Source organism: Silurus meridionalis, chromosome 24, assembly GCF_014805685.1.
Source record: "Silurus meridionalis isolate SWU-2019-XX chromosome 24, ASM1480568v1, whole genome shotgun sequence".
Classification (NCBI taxonomy): Eukaryota; Metazoa; Chordata; class Actinopteri; order Siluriformes; family Siluridae; genus Silurus; species Silurus meridionalis.
In genome coordinates, this window is record NC_060907.1 from 7855797 (window position 1) to 7870720 (window position 14924).

General features: G+C 37.9%; 1 protein-coding gene across 2 annotated transcripts; it reads left to right on the forward strand.

Annotated features, from left to right (window-relative positions):
- Window positions 1–285: 285 nt before the first annotated feature.
- pnpla4 (patatin-like phospholipase domain containing 4) lies at window positions 286–10743 on the forward strand. Of its 2 annotated transcripts, none has more exons than XM_046837068.1 (8): window positions 286–350; window positions 771–877; window positions 2399–2588; window positions 2980–3074; window positions 7573–7708; window positions 8910–8975; window positions 9245–9397; window positions 10382–10743. In XM_046837068.1, the coding sequence occupies exons 3-8, from the start codon at window positions 2409–2411 to the stop codon at window positions 10514–10516; spliced, it is 765 nt and encodes a 254-aa protein (XP_046693024.1). In that variant the 5' UTR covers window positions 286–350; window positions 771–877; window positions 2399–2408; the 3' UTR covers window positions 10517–10743. The 2 variants fall into 2 exon arrangements, with proteins under 2 accessions (XP_046693024.1, XP_046693025.1); XM_046837069.1 differs by lacking the exon at window positions 286–350 and adding an exon at window positions 396–414.
- Window positions 10744–14924: the final 4181 nt, after the last annotated feature.

Sequence of the window (14924 nt, forward strand, 5' to 3'; positions counted from 1 at the left end):
CAGTACAATATATTTTATATTCCCAGATGAATATAATAAATCTAAACATGAGAATTAATCTTTACTCCTCTTTTCCAGAACTTTCTATTTTTTGCTGTTCAGACACAACACTTAAAACCTTAATCATTTATATCAAATCTGCATATCTTCAGTATAAAAACAAGTGATTTTATTGCATATTAAATACACTACATCACATGTATGCATTACAGAACATTGGACATGTTTAATAACCGGTTATAAGCTCAGCCTTTTATTGTGAAACTTGTTCATAACTTTCATACCCGGAAGTAAAGCGGAAACACGTGGGATGATCCATGAACGCGGTCAGGTCGCTTTGCTGAGGGACGGTCAGTGATTTGGGAGTGAATGAGTGACTTTGACGTTAAAAGAAACATCAAGATTTATTTATTAGTAAAGTTGAACACATTTTAAAACCTTGGTCAATGAATTTAAATGTCGTTAGATATCATGAATAAACAATGAATGCATAATTAATATTATGATATATAATTATAAATATTATATTACAGATATTAGATTTGATATTTTATTTTGTATTTAGTGTTTATCTGATTTTATTAATTATATCCCCAAGATTTTTTTTCCTTCCAAAGTACATAATTTGTCAGTAATTCATCATTTGCAGCAGTTTTCTCCCTAAACTATAATTCTTTGTATCTTTTGTTTAACTTGATAAATTAGGCACAAAATAGCATCATTGTAATAAATAAAAAATGTTATTCTGTCTGATCATGTGACCCCTTTAGGCTCTTCCTGCTTTCCTGGAAGTTTAATGGAAGCAAAAACCTTGGATTAAATCATCTCTACTTCTATAAGAAGAAGAAAAAAAGCAATTAAGAAGCAAAAATTGAAGGTAGAACCAGCACTGAGTCATTTTTCTACACATAAATTATAGATGTGATGTAGTGTAGATATGATTGTTGGACATTTAATCCGCCGTGCCGTCAGGCAGAACATTATGACCACCTGCCTAATATCGTGTTGGTCCCCCTTTTGCTGCCAAAACAGTTCTGACCTGTCAATCATTAACAGCATGAACTTCTTCAGCAGTTTGAGCTACACAAGTTCGTCTGTTAAATCGGACCACACGGACCAGCCTTCGCTCCTCACATGCATTAATGAGCCTCGGCCGTCCTTGACCCTGTCGGTGGTTCAACCCACGTTCCTTCCTTGGAGCACTTTTGATAGATACTGACCACTGCAGACCAGGAACATCTCACAAGCGCTGCAGTTTTGAAGATGCTCTGACCCAGTCGTCTAGTTCAGTGGTCCCCAACCCCCGGGCCGTGGCCCGGCACCGGTCAGTGGGTCAATTGGTACCGGGCCTCACAGAAAGAATACATAACTTACATTATTTCCGAAAATTACCAGATTCTCTCCACATTTGTCTATGACTCACTCTTAATGCATGTCATGATGACTCGGTCACATGTCTTACCTCCATCCTCTACCTTCTTGAAGGGGCTCCTCCGGCCGCTAACACATAATATATTACCGCTAAATTGAAACCCGTAAGCGAGCAAAATTAACAAAAACACAGTGGATTCACGTTTATTATTATATTTAGAAAATAGCAGTTTTTATGCCGGTCGTATCATTTTATTTGGTTGTAATTATCCGCCACACCTTCAAGGCCGGTCCGTGAAAACATTGTCCGACATTAAACCGGTCCTTCGCGCAAAAAAGGTTGGGGACCGCTGGTCCGAATGGACGTCACAATTTGGTTCTCGTCAAACTCACTCAAATCCATACACTCGCTCATTTTTTCTGCTTCTGACATCAACTATGAGTACTAAATGTTCATTCTCTGCCTAATATATTCCACCCACTAACAGGTGCCATGATGAAGAGATAATCAGTGTTATTCACTTCACCTGTCATAATGTTCTAATGTTCTAATATTATGCCTGATCAGTGAATATGAGAAGAGGAAACAAAATAGCCTTTTGAAAAAAAAACAGGATCTGTTTTGTGTCTCTCGATGAAGTCATTAAATAGCTGTATTAGGCATTGAACACTATTGTATGACAAATTGTATTGTTTCTCATTGCACTAAGTTTGTCTTTCAGCACACGGTGCTCTGTTGTCTGATTTTTGACGCTTCATAGAAGAAAGTTTGTGCACCTCTGCCGTAATGAAACTGCTGCACTGGAACTGTAGTAGTGCCCCTCTGCCTTCATTGCCTGCCTGCAATATTTACACTTTATACAATCCAGACTACAGAGCATCTGTCTTGTCTTGTATATTGCACAGTGATGGCTAGAGGCAATATTTCAGCTCGCTGTATGTGCCTAGTACATGGAATAACAATAAAATTGGACCGGCTTGACTGAAAGCTGAAAGTAATCTGTAAATCACACTGATTTCCCTGCAGGGATGCCGTGATGGCGGTGGTCAACTTGTCTTTTGCTGCTTGTGGTTTTCTGGGTATCTATCATCTTGGCGCAGTCGAAGCTTTCCTCACACATGGGCAGAGGCTGCTGTCGTGTTTAAGAGCCTGCGCTGGGGCGTCAGCTGGGGCTCTGGTGGCCGCCGTTCTCATCACGGCTCCCGACAAGCTCGAGGTAAAGTTTAACCACGACAGCAGAAAGGAACAGAGACATGAGACTGCTGTTTAAACGCTGCAGTGATGCCTATGACTGTCAGTATTGCTGACTTTTTACAATGATGGCAGACACAACAGTTATAAAAGCAACAATCACAAAATCAAACAGCAGTGACGATAAAATCAGCAACTCTGATGCAACGACAATGAAAAGAACAAAACAATGACATAAAAAGCAGCAAACATGGCAACAACAACAAGACTACAATGACATCTACAACAACAATAATGCAACCAATACTGACAGCATTGACCAATAATGATATTGAAACGAATTTAAAGTACTTCAGGCTTCAGTCTGTTTTCTAGATCAGACTGTTTACCCTTTAACCCGCTGTTTTCTTCTACAGCATTGCAAAGAATTCACCTACAAATTCGCCCTGAATGTCAGGAAACAGAAGCTCGGTGCGATCACGCCTGGATATGACTTCATGCTTGAGCTTAGGTAAGGAGTGGAGTTCAGGATTACAGGTCAAACCAATTTTACCAATACTGATCGTCAGGTTGGATTGTATTCGCCGATAACTGGTTAATCAACCGAGTTTTTAAAACAGTACTAATAGTACTGAACTTTATTACAAAAACAATAAAAAAAAATACTGAATCATGAAAATGTGCTAAAAGAAGTAAATATGAATAAATTATAATTGAATTGACTATAAAACAAACAGCACGTGATGACAGTGATTCGCCTTTAGAGGCCACTCCCATCAAGGTACGCGAGCCGGAAAAACTATCAGTATGGATTTTTGTGAAAGGTCAGGTGTACCAATACTTTTGGAAATGTAGTGTGTGTGCATATATAAAAGTATTACTTTATAGCATTACTTCACACCTGCTAAAACTTTTGCACAGTATTGTATATATGAGGTGATGGAAGCTTATACAATGGGCTTTTAACAGCATGAGCTCTCAATCCAGAATGTACATGAAGAACACTATGCTTTTAAAACCAGGTAATATCACTGTGTTCTCGGATTTCAACACTTCTGTTCACTAGCAATAGAATAATTACAAAAGAGATGGTGCCGAAAATGTATTTTTACCCCAAAAGCTACTTAAATACAGCTGTCAATAATTGCTCAATTACCCTCCATGTTGTGGCCACTCGCCTGGCCATCTCTTTAGATATTATAACTATACAAGTTCCATTTATTATACAGTATATACAGGTTACATTTGTAAATGCTTAATATACAGTATAGAACCGTTATTAAAAATACAATAAGTAATAGATTTACAACTGCGCTGTTTTGAAAACGGTTATTGGCTATTACGGTTTATACAATAGCTTCCAAAATAAATATATTTAAAATTGTGGTAACAGTTGGGTTGCAAAATTCAAGGAATTGTCAAGACTGGGAACTTTCCATGAGAATTAATGTGCATTTACGTAATTGCAGGTTAGCCTATAACAGAGAACTTAAATGTAGTTCAAGGCCACATCCCCTACATGCACTGTGCTTTCCTCCATAACATACCACACATTATTTCTTGAATCCCGCACACAAAATAATGTATAATTTAAAAAATAAAGCCATCTTGGCGAGTATTCACATGAATTACATAAAAATTACATAAATGTATGTTTCAAACTACCTTCTGCTGCGTGTAAGCGATTGTGCAATACGTAAAAAAATCTGTATTCGTTTAAAAGTTTCAGCTTTTTATCCAAACATTATGTTTGTATATAATACAGCGTTTTAGGATTAAAAACGTGTTTATTAGAGGGACAGCGCATGTAGGACATTTTGGAGACAAGGTGAGGGAGGCGAGATTAAGATGGTTAAGATGGACATGTGCAGAGGAGGGACATGGGGTATATCAGTAGGAGAATGCTGAGGATGGAGCCACCAGGAAGGAGGAAAAGAGGAAGACAAAGGAGGAGGTTTTTGGATGTGGTGAGGGAAGACATGCAGGTGGTTGGGGTGAATAAGGCAGATGTAGAGGACAGGGGGGTATGGAGACGGATGATCCACTGTGGTGACCCCTAATGGAAGAAGCCGAAAGAAGAAGATATGATAGTTTATAAAAATTACCACTAATTTCCAAATAATTCCAATGAATTCCTGAAGAGTTTCCAAATTGGAATATTTCCCAAATTCCCCACATGAAGTTTCAATTAAAAAGTTAATTAAAAAGTTAAATATTCCGCTTCTTTGCAACCCTGGTAACAGTAACTTGGGCCACAAGACTTCAAACAACCGTTGATAATTTTCATAAAACTGCACATCCCTAAGGTGTTGTTCCTTCAATATTTTACCTTATGCTCAGGATGTATTGTCCTAAGTATAATAATATTAAAAATATATAACAAAAAAAATATTTTAATATAGAAATTGAGTCAGAAACATGTTATTTGGTCCAGAGTTGGTGGACAGCTGACCTGGTGCTTATTGAACATTCCACATTTGGTCCCACTTCGTTGCTATAATAACCTCCAGTCTTCTGGGAAGATGATCCACTAGATTTCGGAGTGTGTTTGTAGAGAATTCCGCTCATTCAGCCACAAGGGTGTTAGTAGGTGGCCTGGGGTGCAGTCAGTGTTCAGTAGGGTTGGAGCTCTATAACAGGAGATCTTCCACTCCAAATCATGTAAAGAAGTTGTCCCCAACCTTTTTTGCCTCACGGACCGGATAATGTCCGACAATATTTTTACGGACTGGCCTTTAAGATGTGGCGGATAAATACAACAAAATAAAATGATACGACCGGCATAAAAACTGGTATTTTCTAAATATAATAATTAACATGAATCCACTGTGTTGTTTTTTGTGGTACAGGAAGAACAACATATGACTGAAAAGACAGGTGTCCCAATACTTTTGTCTATATATTGTACATTAGGTTCAGGAATTTTTTTTTGTGTCAATTTATACTATATCTATACTAAAGTGGCCATTAAATCAGATGCAACTATAAGCACTTGCACAGAAATGCGTTTGGCTCTTGTTTGTGTTACCATAACAACAAGATATCTACATGCCCCAGTAAAGTGTAACAAGTAACTGAGGTCAGTGGAGGTTAAGGTCCCCATGCTTGTGTTTTTGTTAGTCGAAAATAATGTTCCAGAGAATGGAAAAGGAAAACAATATTACAGTACAGAACTCATTACTATTATCTGGGTATTGTTCCAGTTGTGTTGTGTTGATTGTACAGATTGCATCACTTGGATAATTAAGTGATTATTGGAATATGAATGCTTGAATCGGATCTGTATGTAGGTGTGCATCACTGTAACATGATTGGTTATGACGTGTTAAAGCACTTATTTTATAGGTTATTGTTTCTATAGTAACAGCATATACTCCAGGAGTTAACAGGCAGACTCTCTATATAATCTGAGGTGAAAAAATGAACAATGTAAACAGTATAATTATCATTTTTAGGATTTTTCTTTTAAATAAACACAGCTGGTGCTTTTAGTTTTTTTTCTGAGAAACCCAGAAGTTTTTTTTATTGGGGGGAACAAATATTTATATTTAAAAAATATTTTTAATTTTTGTTAATAAAATTTTATGGAACAAATACTGTATTAGAATTTAGGTGATAAATGTAGGTCAGTGATTTTGATAGTGTTTAGACCAGCAGAGAAGACTTGCCCCTGACCGCCCACCACTGCTGCAGGTATACAAAAAAGGAAAGAAAAGAAAAGAACGGGACTCTCCCAACTTTGATCATTTCTATATAGACACATGGAGTGTGTGTATGTTAGTTGACCACATGGTAACACCTGCTCTGTGTTTCGTGTACGCTGTACTGTAACTTCATCAACTCATCTTCATCGTCTACTATTGTTCATGTTTAAAGGTTCTTGAGGTTCATTTTTTTCCCTTTCTCATTCTGTAGCATTTATTTTTTTCTTGCTTCCATCCCTTCATCCTTTTTTTTCCATATTTCTCTTTCATCTCTTTATTTACTTTACTTTCATTTTTTTATGTTCCTTCCTTCCTTCCTTTCATCTTTCTTTTTGTTCTCTTCCTTCCTGCCTGTTTTCTTCTTTCCTTTCTTCTTTCCTTCCATTTCTTTTTTTCCTGTTGTCCAGTCTTCATTCATTTCTTCCTTAAATTTTTTTGTTTTCCTTCCTTCCTTCCTTCCTTCCTTCCTTCCTTCCTTCCTTCCTTCCTTCCTCCTTCCTTCCTTCCTTCCTTCCTTCCTTTCATCTATCAATCCATCCATCCATCCTTTCATGTCTTCATGTTCTGTTGTCCATTCCTTCCTTTCTTGTCTTTTTCTGTTGTCCCTCCCATCCTTCTATCCATCCAACCATGTCTTTATGTTCTCTTGTCTCTTCCTGACAGAAACATGCCACACACACCCACACACACACACACACAGAAGATTTTCTGTTAAATAGCAGCATCATTTGATGTCAGAGCGAGAGAGAAAGAGACGTAGAGAACGTCCTTGTGCTGTGCGGTTACAAGATAATTGTTTATATGCGTTGTGTTCAGAGAGAACAGGAGCGTCTCGACCTTGAGGTAACTCGATGCACGTCCTCCAGAGCGCATTCATTTCGCCCGAGCCATGAAATATGAATCAGCGATGCCGTTTTGGGCACATCGAGCGAGAGGATATCTCTCAGCACAGCCATATTAGGCATGTCGGAGAAGAGATCTGGATTCAAAAAATTCTATCTGTGTGTTTGGGGGGATTGTGTGTTGTGCTTAAATGTGAACACAGATAAAGCTGACACTGCAATTTAAAAATATCTGTAAAAAAAAAAAAAAGAAAAAAACATTGGTTTGAAAGAAACTGAGTTTGGGGTCTCAGGAGTGAAAAGAGAGGAGAAGAAAGTGAATTCCATCACCTCCAGCGTTGTGACTGAAGCAGCTTGGCCAAACAGATTGTGTAATTATGGGATGGCGTTTAGGGAAACTCGGTCGGCGTTGTTAATTATGCAGAGATGACAAACGAGCGTGTGTCTTGTCCCCGGCCTCCAGAGGCGGCATCGACCGCATCCTGCCTCCCGACGCTCACCTGTTGGCCAGCGAGCACCTCCATGTCTCCCTGACCAACTGCAGGACGGGGAAGAACAGCATGGTGTCCAGCTTCCCCTCCAGAGAACACCTCATTAAGGTACCTGCACTCCTCCGGGTAACAGAGAATGATTTATAGATCGACTCTGAGGGGACGGACGGCAGCACATCACTAACTGATGCCATAAGCAGTAATTTAACACACAATGTGATCTTTCACTCTGACACACTGATTTTATTAACACTCGCTCTTTTCTCTCTTCGTTCATCTCTCACTCCCTACATCTTCATCTCTATCATTCTCTCCGCTTTATTATACCTGTTCTCTTGTATTGGTTTCCTCTCTATCCAATCCTTTTTTTCCCTTTTTTTTTTTTAATGCCCCTCCCATTTCTTTTAACTTTTTGTTACGCACATTCTTTCTGTAAATCATTTGTTCTTTCCTTTATGCTTTTTATAATTTTCATCTTCCTGTTCTGCTGTTCTTTTCTTTCTTCCATCCTTTCATACCTTTTATTTGCATCTTTTATCTTTCCTCTCTTCATCTAACTTTTCCTTTTTTTCAGCTTTTTTCGTCCTTCCTCCAATTTTTTTCCTGTTGAACCAACCTTCCTTCCTTTCATCACTTAGTTGTCCCTTCATCCTTCCTTCCTTTCCTCTCTTTCTGTTGTCCCTTCATCCTTCCTTTCCGTTGTCCCTTCATCCTTCCTACCTTTCATCTCTTTCCGTTGTCCTTTCCCTCCCTCCTTATTTCTGTCAGTTTTTTGTTGTCCCTTGCTTCTCCTCCCTTTTATCGTCTTCTTTGTTGTTCCTTTTTCCTTCCTTCCTTTCTTCCTTCTTTCCTTTCATTTTATCTCCTTTCCGTTGTCCTTCCCATCCTTTCATCTCTTTTCTTCTGTTGTTCCTTCCTTCCTTCCTTCCGTCCTTCCTTCCTTCTTTTCATCTCTCTTTCACAGCCTTTATTTCCCATTATCCCTCTCCCATCGTTTCCCATCCCTTAATGGTATGCAACCATTTTTAATTTTTCCTATTTATTTATTTTTTTTATTTATTTATTTATTTATTTATTTATTTATTTATTTATTTTACTGTTGCTCTTCTTTACTACTCTGCATTTTCTCACCTCTTTCTCTCCAGTACGTAAATGTTCCCATTTTTCTAACACCTTGATTATAATTGAATGATAAACCTTTATTCATTCTGCTCTCACACACACTCCTTTATTCTATTACCTGTTTGCTTCTCTTCTGACTTGGACTTCTCTCTCTGATCACTGTGTCTGTCTTATGTTTGTGATGCAGGTTCTTCTGGCCAGCAGCTTTGTTCCTCTGTATGCAGGAGTAAAGCCAGTGGAGTTCCAGGGCCAGGTAATGTGCTGTATTGTGTGTGTGTGTGTGTGTGTGTGTGTGTGTGTGTGTGTGTGTGTGTGTGTGTGTGTGTGTGTGTGTGTGTGTGGTTGCTGTCTGACTGGACTTGAATTACAACCGTTATAAATCAGTCACTGAACTCGACGCTGTAGTTTAAGTCATGACAGAAGACGTGTCTGCGTATCTGACGTTTATATTAAGTCTGGATGATTTTTTATCATCTGTACCTCGTTCCTGTGCACAAACTCGTTTGCTTTTTACTCCAGTAGAAATGGATGGATGGGGGTTTCACAGACAGTCTTCCTATTCTTCCTGTTGGTCGGACCATCACCGTGTCTCCGTTCAGCGGGCTGCAGGACGTGTGCCCGCCTCACCTGGGTCACAGGAAGCTGAGCGTTAGACTGGCTAACATGACCATTACAGTGAGTCGTCCTATAACTAGCTTACTGTCCTTCTCCTCGATTACACTGCATTGTCTTAGTGTCCATTCATGTCTGTGATATGAGCTGAAGCTGTAATTAGCCGTACCATTGTAACATTAGTCTCTCTTTCCTTCCTTTTTATTCATCCTTTCCATTCTGCAACCCTTCCACCCTCTTTTCTAACATTTTAAATTCCACACCATTTTTTTTCATCCCTTATTTCCATTCACTTTCTTCCTTCCTTCCTTTCTTCCATTCCTCTTTTCATCCTTTCTTTCTACCATCTCCTTAAATTCTTTGTAATTTCCTTCTGCACCCTTTCTTTTATCCTTTCTTTCATTTTTACCATCTCTTACCCCACCTCGTACATCACCCCCGTATATTAGTATCACTTTATCAAACCTCTCTCCATTGTTTTCCTTGCTGACATATATATATTTATTTTTTTTGTATCTTTTGCTCATTTCATTCCTTTCAATCTTTCTTTTCCAATCTATCACTTTCTTCCTGTTAAAACAGAAGTGGTATGATTTGTTTTTACAACAGTTGAAGAAATGCCATGTTTTAATTTTTTCCTCCAATAAGGCCTTTATTAATATTATTATTATTATATTATTATTATTATATTATTATAATGGCTGTTTATTATTGACATATTGATGTATATACGGGGTAAAAAATATTAAGCCTGTGATCCATGATAGTTTGTTTTCTTTCATGCTGTAATGCAACATAATGCTTTCCAATTTTTTCCAGTTATTAGCCAAAGCATTACATTTTCGCATTTTATTTTCTAAATGTATTTATTACTTTATTTATTTTTCTAACCCTGCGATTTAAACTCTCAGCCATGTCTACTGTGCTGCCGCTGCCCTCAAGCAACAGCCGTTGATGTTTTATAGAAATATATTTGGTACGCAGTAGTGTGCTTATTGAGCAAAGGCACTGATCTTTTTTTGCCCCTCGCTTTGATTCTTCTCGCAGCTTTCCACAGAGAACATCAAACGGCTGAACCAGGCCTTGTTCCCGCCGTCCATGCTCCGAATGCAAGACTTACATCAGGAAGGCTATGAGGACACAATGCGCTTTCTCAGAACGGAGGGCTGGACGCAGGCATAAAAATAATAATAATAATAATAATAATAATAATAATAAATGTTTTTTTTCAAGTGTTTTGCTCTTGTTAAATGTCTGTATGAGAAACCGTTTTAGGCATGTTTATGTATGAGGTCATTTTTTTATAGTAATGTCAATTTTAAAGTTATGTATTGTATTATTTAAGTGCATTCTCACAATGTGTTGCTGCTGAAATGTCTGGATTGACAAATAAAAGTTTTTTTTACATAGGTTTTTTTTTTTTTTTTTACAACTTCCCAAAAAAATTCATAAAATAAAGAAGTGGTTTTTAGGAGGGGGTTTAGTAGAAATGCGTGGTCCTGGTGTGATGAAACGAGTTCGGGGGAATAGCATATTGGTTTAAAGGGTTTATTTGTGTTACGAGGAACGAGCAGCATTACAAAACAGCCAGCCTGTGGGCAAACGAACAAGCAATGAAAATCGTTTCAATTTGCTCCGAAATTTGAGTTTGTGCCATGGCTCTAGTCGGGTATGTGATTTTTTTATTTATTTTTTTATTTTTACATATTTATACACTGGAAATCACAACCAACAACTGAGAATTTTAATTGTTTATTGTACAATTTTTTACTATTTTACAGGTCGAAGGAATTTAATTGTTTTAATGCAAACAACAAAAATTCTGAAAAACTAACATTTATGAATGCATTTAAATATTGAGCTTGATGTTTAATTGATAGATTGCCTCCAGAAGTGGAATTATTGGCAAGTTTGAGAAACTAAGTGAACATAACGTGAACCGTTTCCAAACACACCTCAGTCATATTACCATTATTTTGCAGTTCACATTACATATTAAGTAATAGTAGTAGCGGTGTCCCCATTTAAGGATTTACAAAAGTTAAATTAGAATGGTCAAGTCTTGCCCAGAGTCAAATAATAGTCGAATCATGTGTGTTTGTGTTGGAGGTGGTCGACACTGGGTGGTCAACAAGTGGGTTAGACAGTTTTCTTTTACACTCAGCACACAAACATCTTTAAAAGAAAGCGACCAATAACTGCCTTTGAAGTGATCGACAAAGCCTTTTTATCTTTAAGTTTGAAATGAAAGGGACAAACATTCGTGCAACAATTCCTCATAACATTTTAAAGCCATGATGTACAAAACAGACAAAAGAAATATAAGAAAATGTATAAATAACTGCACATTGCAGACAGGATTTGTCTTTCACGTCAGCAAATCAGATTAATGAAATCGGCTAAATTGCCTGTGAGGGCGTGCTCCAAGTACAGCAACATTATTGCAGTGAAACTAAAAATTATTATTAAATTAAAACTGAATAAATCTTTACAGAATCTCCCAGACAATTTTAAATATTAAAATCCCTGCAGCCATGATGCTCATACGTCGGTCACGGATCATGGAAAGTAAAACCTAAATCTGTCACGATGGGTTGGATTTATTCACGCATGTTAAAAATATTTATTAAATGCTTTTTTTTGCACAATTCTACTTAAAACATTAACATAACAGGCTGTATATTTAAATTATTAGGTAAAAAACAGTAGTTCTATGTAAAAATCAGACATTGAGCACCCCCATATAACCGAAATGGCACAATCCTCGTTTTAGAACACAGTTTATATAACACCTCTATAAAGATTCGAATGTCAGATTGGTATTCGAATTGGACTCCTCAGATCGACGCATCGAATCTTCGCCTATTTGGGGTCAATAACTGTTCAGTCGTAACTGTTCCACACCTTTATACTGTAAAGGTTATTTTTGTAATGTTGAGGTAAGATATATTGGGTTCCGAAGCAGGGATTGTGATCGGCGGGATTGCATCTTATTCTCGAGCTGCCGCATGCCCCGCCCTCTGTGGAGGCTGATCTAGTTTATGGAAAGTGTGTGAATCTCGAAACAGGCAGCTGGTGTAACTGTTGAAGTAAATGTGTAATGTTATGCGCAAGGAGCCTCGAGTCTGGCAGCTGAAGTTCGAAATGTATTTGAAGTTTATTTCTGGATTGAATCGAGACTGTGTGAGAGAGAATTGGCTTAGCCCGAGCATGACGTTATGAAAGCAGGAAGCAAAAAATAAGTGGAGGTTGAAGTTGTGTAGCTGAAGAAACGTGCCCTCGCAGAGCTCTTTCTGGAATGCACAATCAAAGTTGAAGCCTGTCTTATTCGAGAACACGATCTTCCCAAGCTAAAGCTCACAGCAGGATCACTGCCGCCAGTATTTTTTTTTTTTAACAAAACCGTAACAGAATTTGTCTGCAGGTCCTTCAGCTTCATATTCAGAGAACAAGCGTAACCACGAGAGAGGCCGTTTGAACTCTGCGAGTCGTCTAACCTCTATGAACAGCCGTTTTGCTCGGTCTTGATTTCACCAGCTGGTTACAGTTCCTCAGGGGAAGGGTGAAAGATTTGCGGTATGCTGTGTGTGTGTGTATTTGTGATTGAAAAGACAAAGTAAATGAAAGAGACAAGAAGAGACGTACAATAAATACACCTTCAACTTGGCTTCAAACAGCCTGATGGAACTCTGCAGGCTCGGTGCACAACTGTTTCCTGCAGAACAGTGTTTGTTTAATATTCAACATGTGGTGGTCTGCTATGAAAATTTTACCAAAGCAGAGACCTTCATGCTATGGTTTCCTTAGAGCTTGTATTCTGGATATTATGAAACCCAGTCCAAGGCTGGATATTTATCATTAGATATTTAAAGCTGGAGCCAAAAATACAAGCCATGTTTCCAACCAGGATAAGAGCTAAACACCACACGAGTTGGTTTTACAAGTTACATAACCAAACTGCTGGAAATGATCTATGTTTCGACCAGATTAACAGCTAAACCTCTATATCGGGGCAAGGGTTTTTTTTAACAGTTTAATAGCTAAATCTCTACAATCTGCCCATATCCATCAGTCTAAAATTTAAACCACTAGGCTGGACCCATTTCCACCAGTTTAATAGGCTAACCCAGGGGTCACCAACATGGTGCCTGTGGGCACCAGGTTGCCCGCAAGGACCACATGAGTCACCCGTGGGCCTTTTCTAAAAATATCTCACCATAGCGCCACTTACCAGTGAGCTGCATCAAATTGTTTTTGTTGGTATTTTTTTTATAAATCACACTTGCTTTGGTGTGAATTTGAAAATGACAATATTAAAATATAGATGACTAGATATAGATGAATATCATTAATTATTAATAATAACATATAATTAAAGGTAAATTGAACAAATTTGTTATTTTAGAAGTGTGTATCAAACTGGTAGCCCTTCACATTAATCGCTACCCAAGAAGTAGCTCTCAGTTTCAAAAAGGTTGGTAACCACTAGAGTTGACCCATTTCCAGTGTCACACAAATCACTTAGCCTAATCAATGTTTCCACCAGATTGGTCAATCATTATAATAAATAATCATTATTATCACCAGTTTGATAGCAATACCACTAGAGTCAACTTTTTTCCACTTGACAGAACCTCAAGACAACCTTTTACAGAAGTTCCACCAGAAAATACATGAAGGCAGAGTTTCGCTGCTCACACTGCATTTGCTTCAATTAGTCTCCATTAGACACAAGCTGCATATTATTTACTAAGCACCATTAAGTTGATGCTGATGAATGAATCAGCTTTGTGGATCGCTGCCCTCGCATGATATCCAATTCGTCTTAAAACATAAGACGCGGTGTAGTTGAGACATTATTCATGCTATGGATTCTTTGGAGCATCCACTGTGGGTAATTATGAAGCACATGCCATGTTTAGATATTCATCATTTGGTAATTTGGTTGCAACATTCTTGAAGTAAACTTTTTTTAGACACATTTCTACATCCTCTGAGACATAAAGCCGCTTCATTCAAATGTTTTTAGTTCCACTATGATGTGGTCTTCGAAGTAATGCTAAGCAAAGAAATAAATAGCCACAACTAGCTTTTGTCCTATAAACCAGAGGTTATAGCGATATTAATCTTGCCTACAGATGTCTGACATACTTGAAATCGAAATCTCCCAACTATCAGGAGATATTGTTTTTGTAGCTCTTTGAATTTTCTTCCATTGTTTTCTGTGAAAAAAACACTAAGAACAGATGAGTGAAAAGTGCTGCATCATCAGAATAGCATAAGCCCAAACCCCAGGACTGGCATTTCACTATATTTCCACAAACATGAAAACCAACTGCAGCCAAAAACACCTTTTATAGTTATCAAGCCATGTTTCCACCATTTTAAATATCCAGAAGAGTAGAATTAAGCCAAGTTTCCACCAATTTCACAGCCAGACCATTTAAACTGACATCAAAAATTTCAGAGACAAACACTGTCACAGAAGTCATGCGTCCACCACTTACAAAAACCGACTCATTTTAACTGGTTTTAGCAACTACAACATAGACATTTTCTATCAGATTAATAGCCACAACTGACCCACATT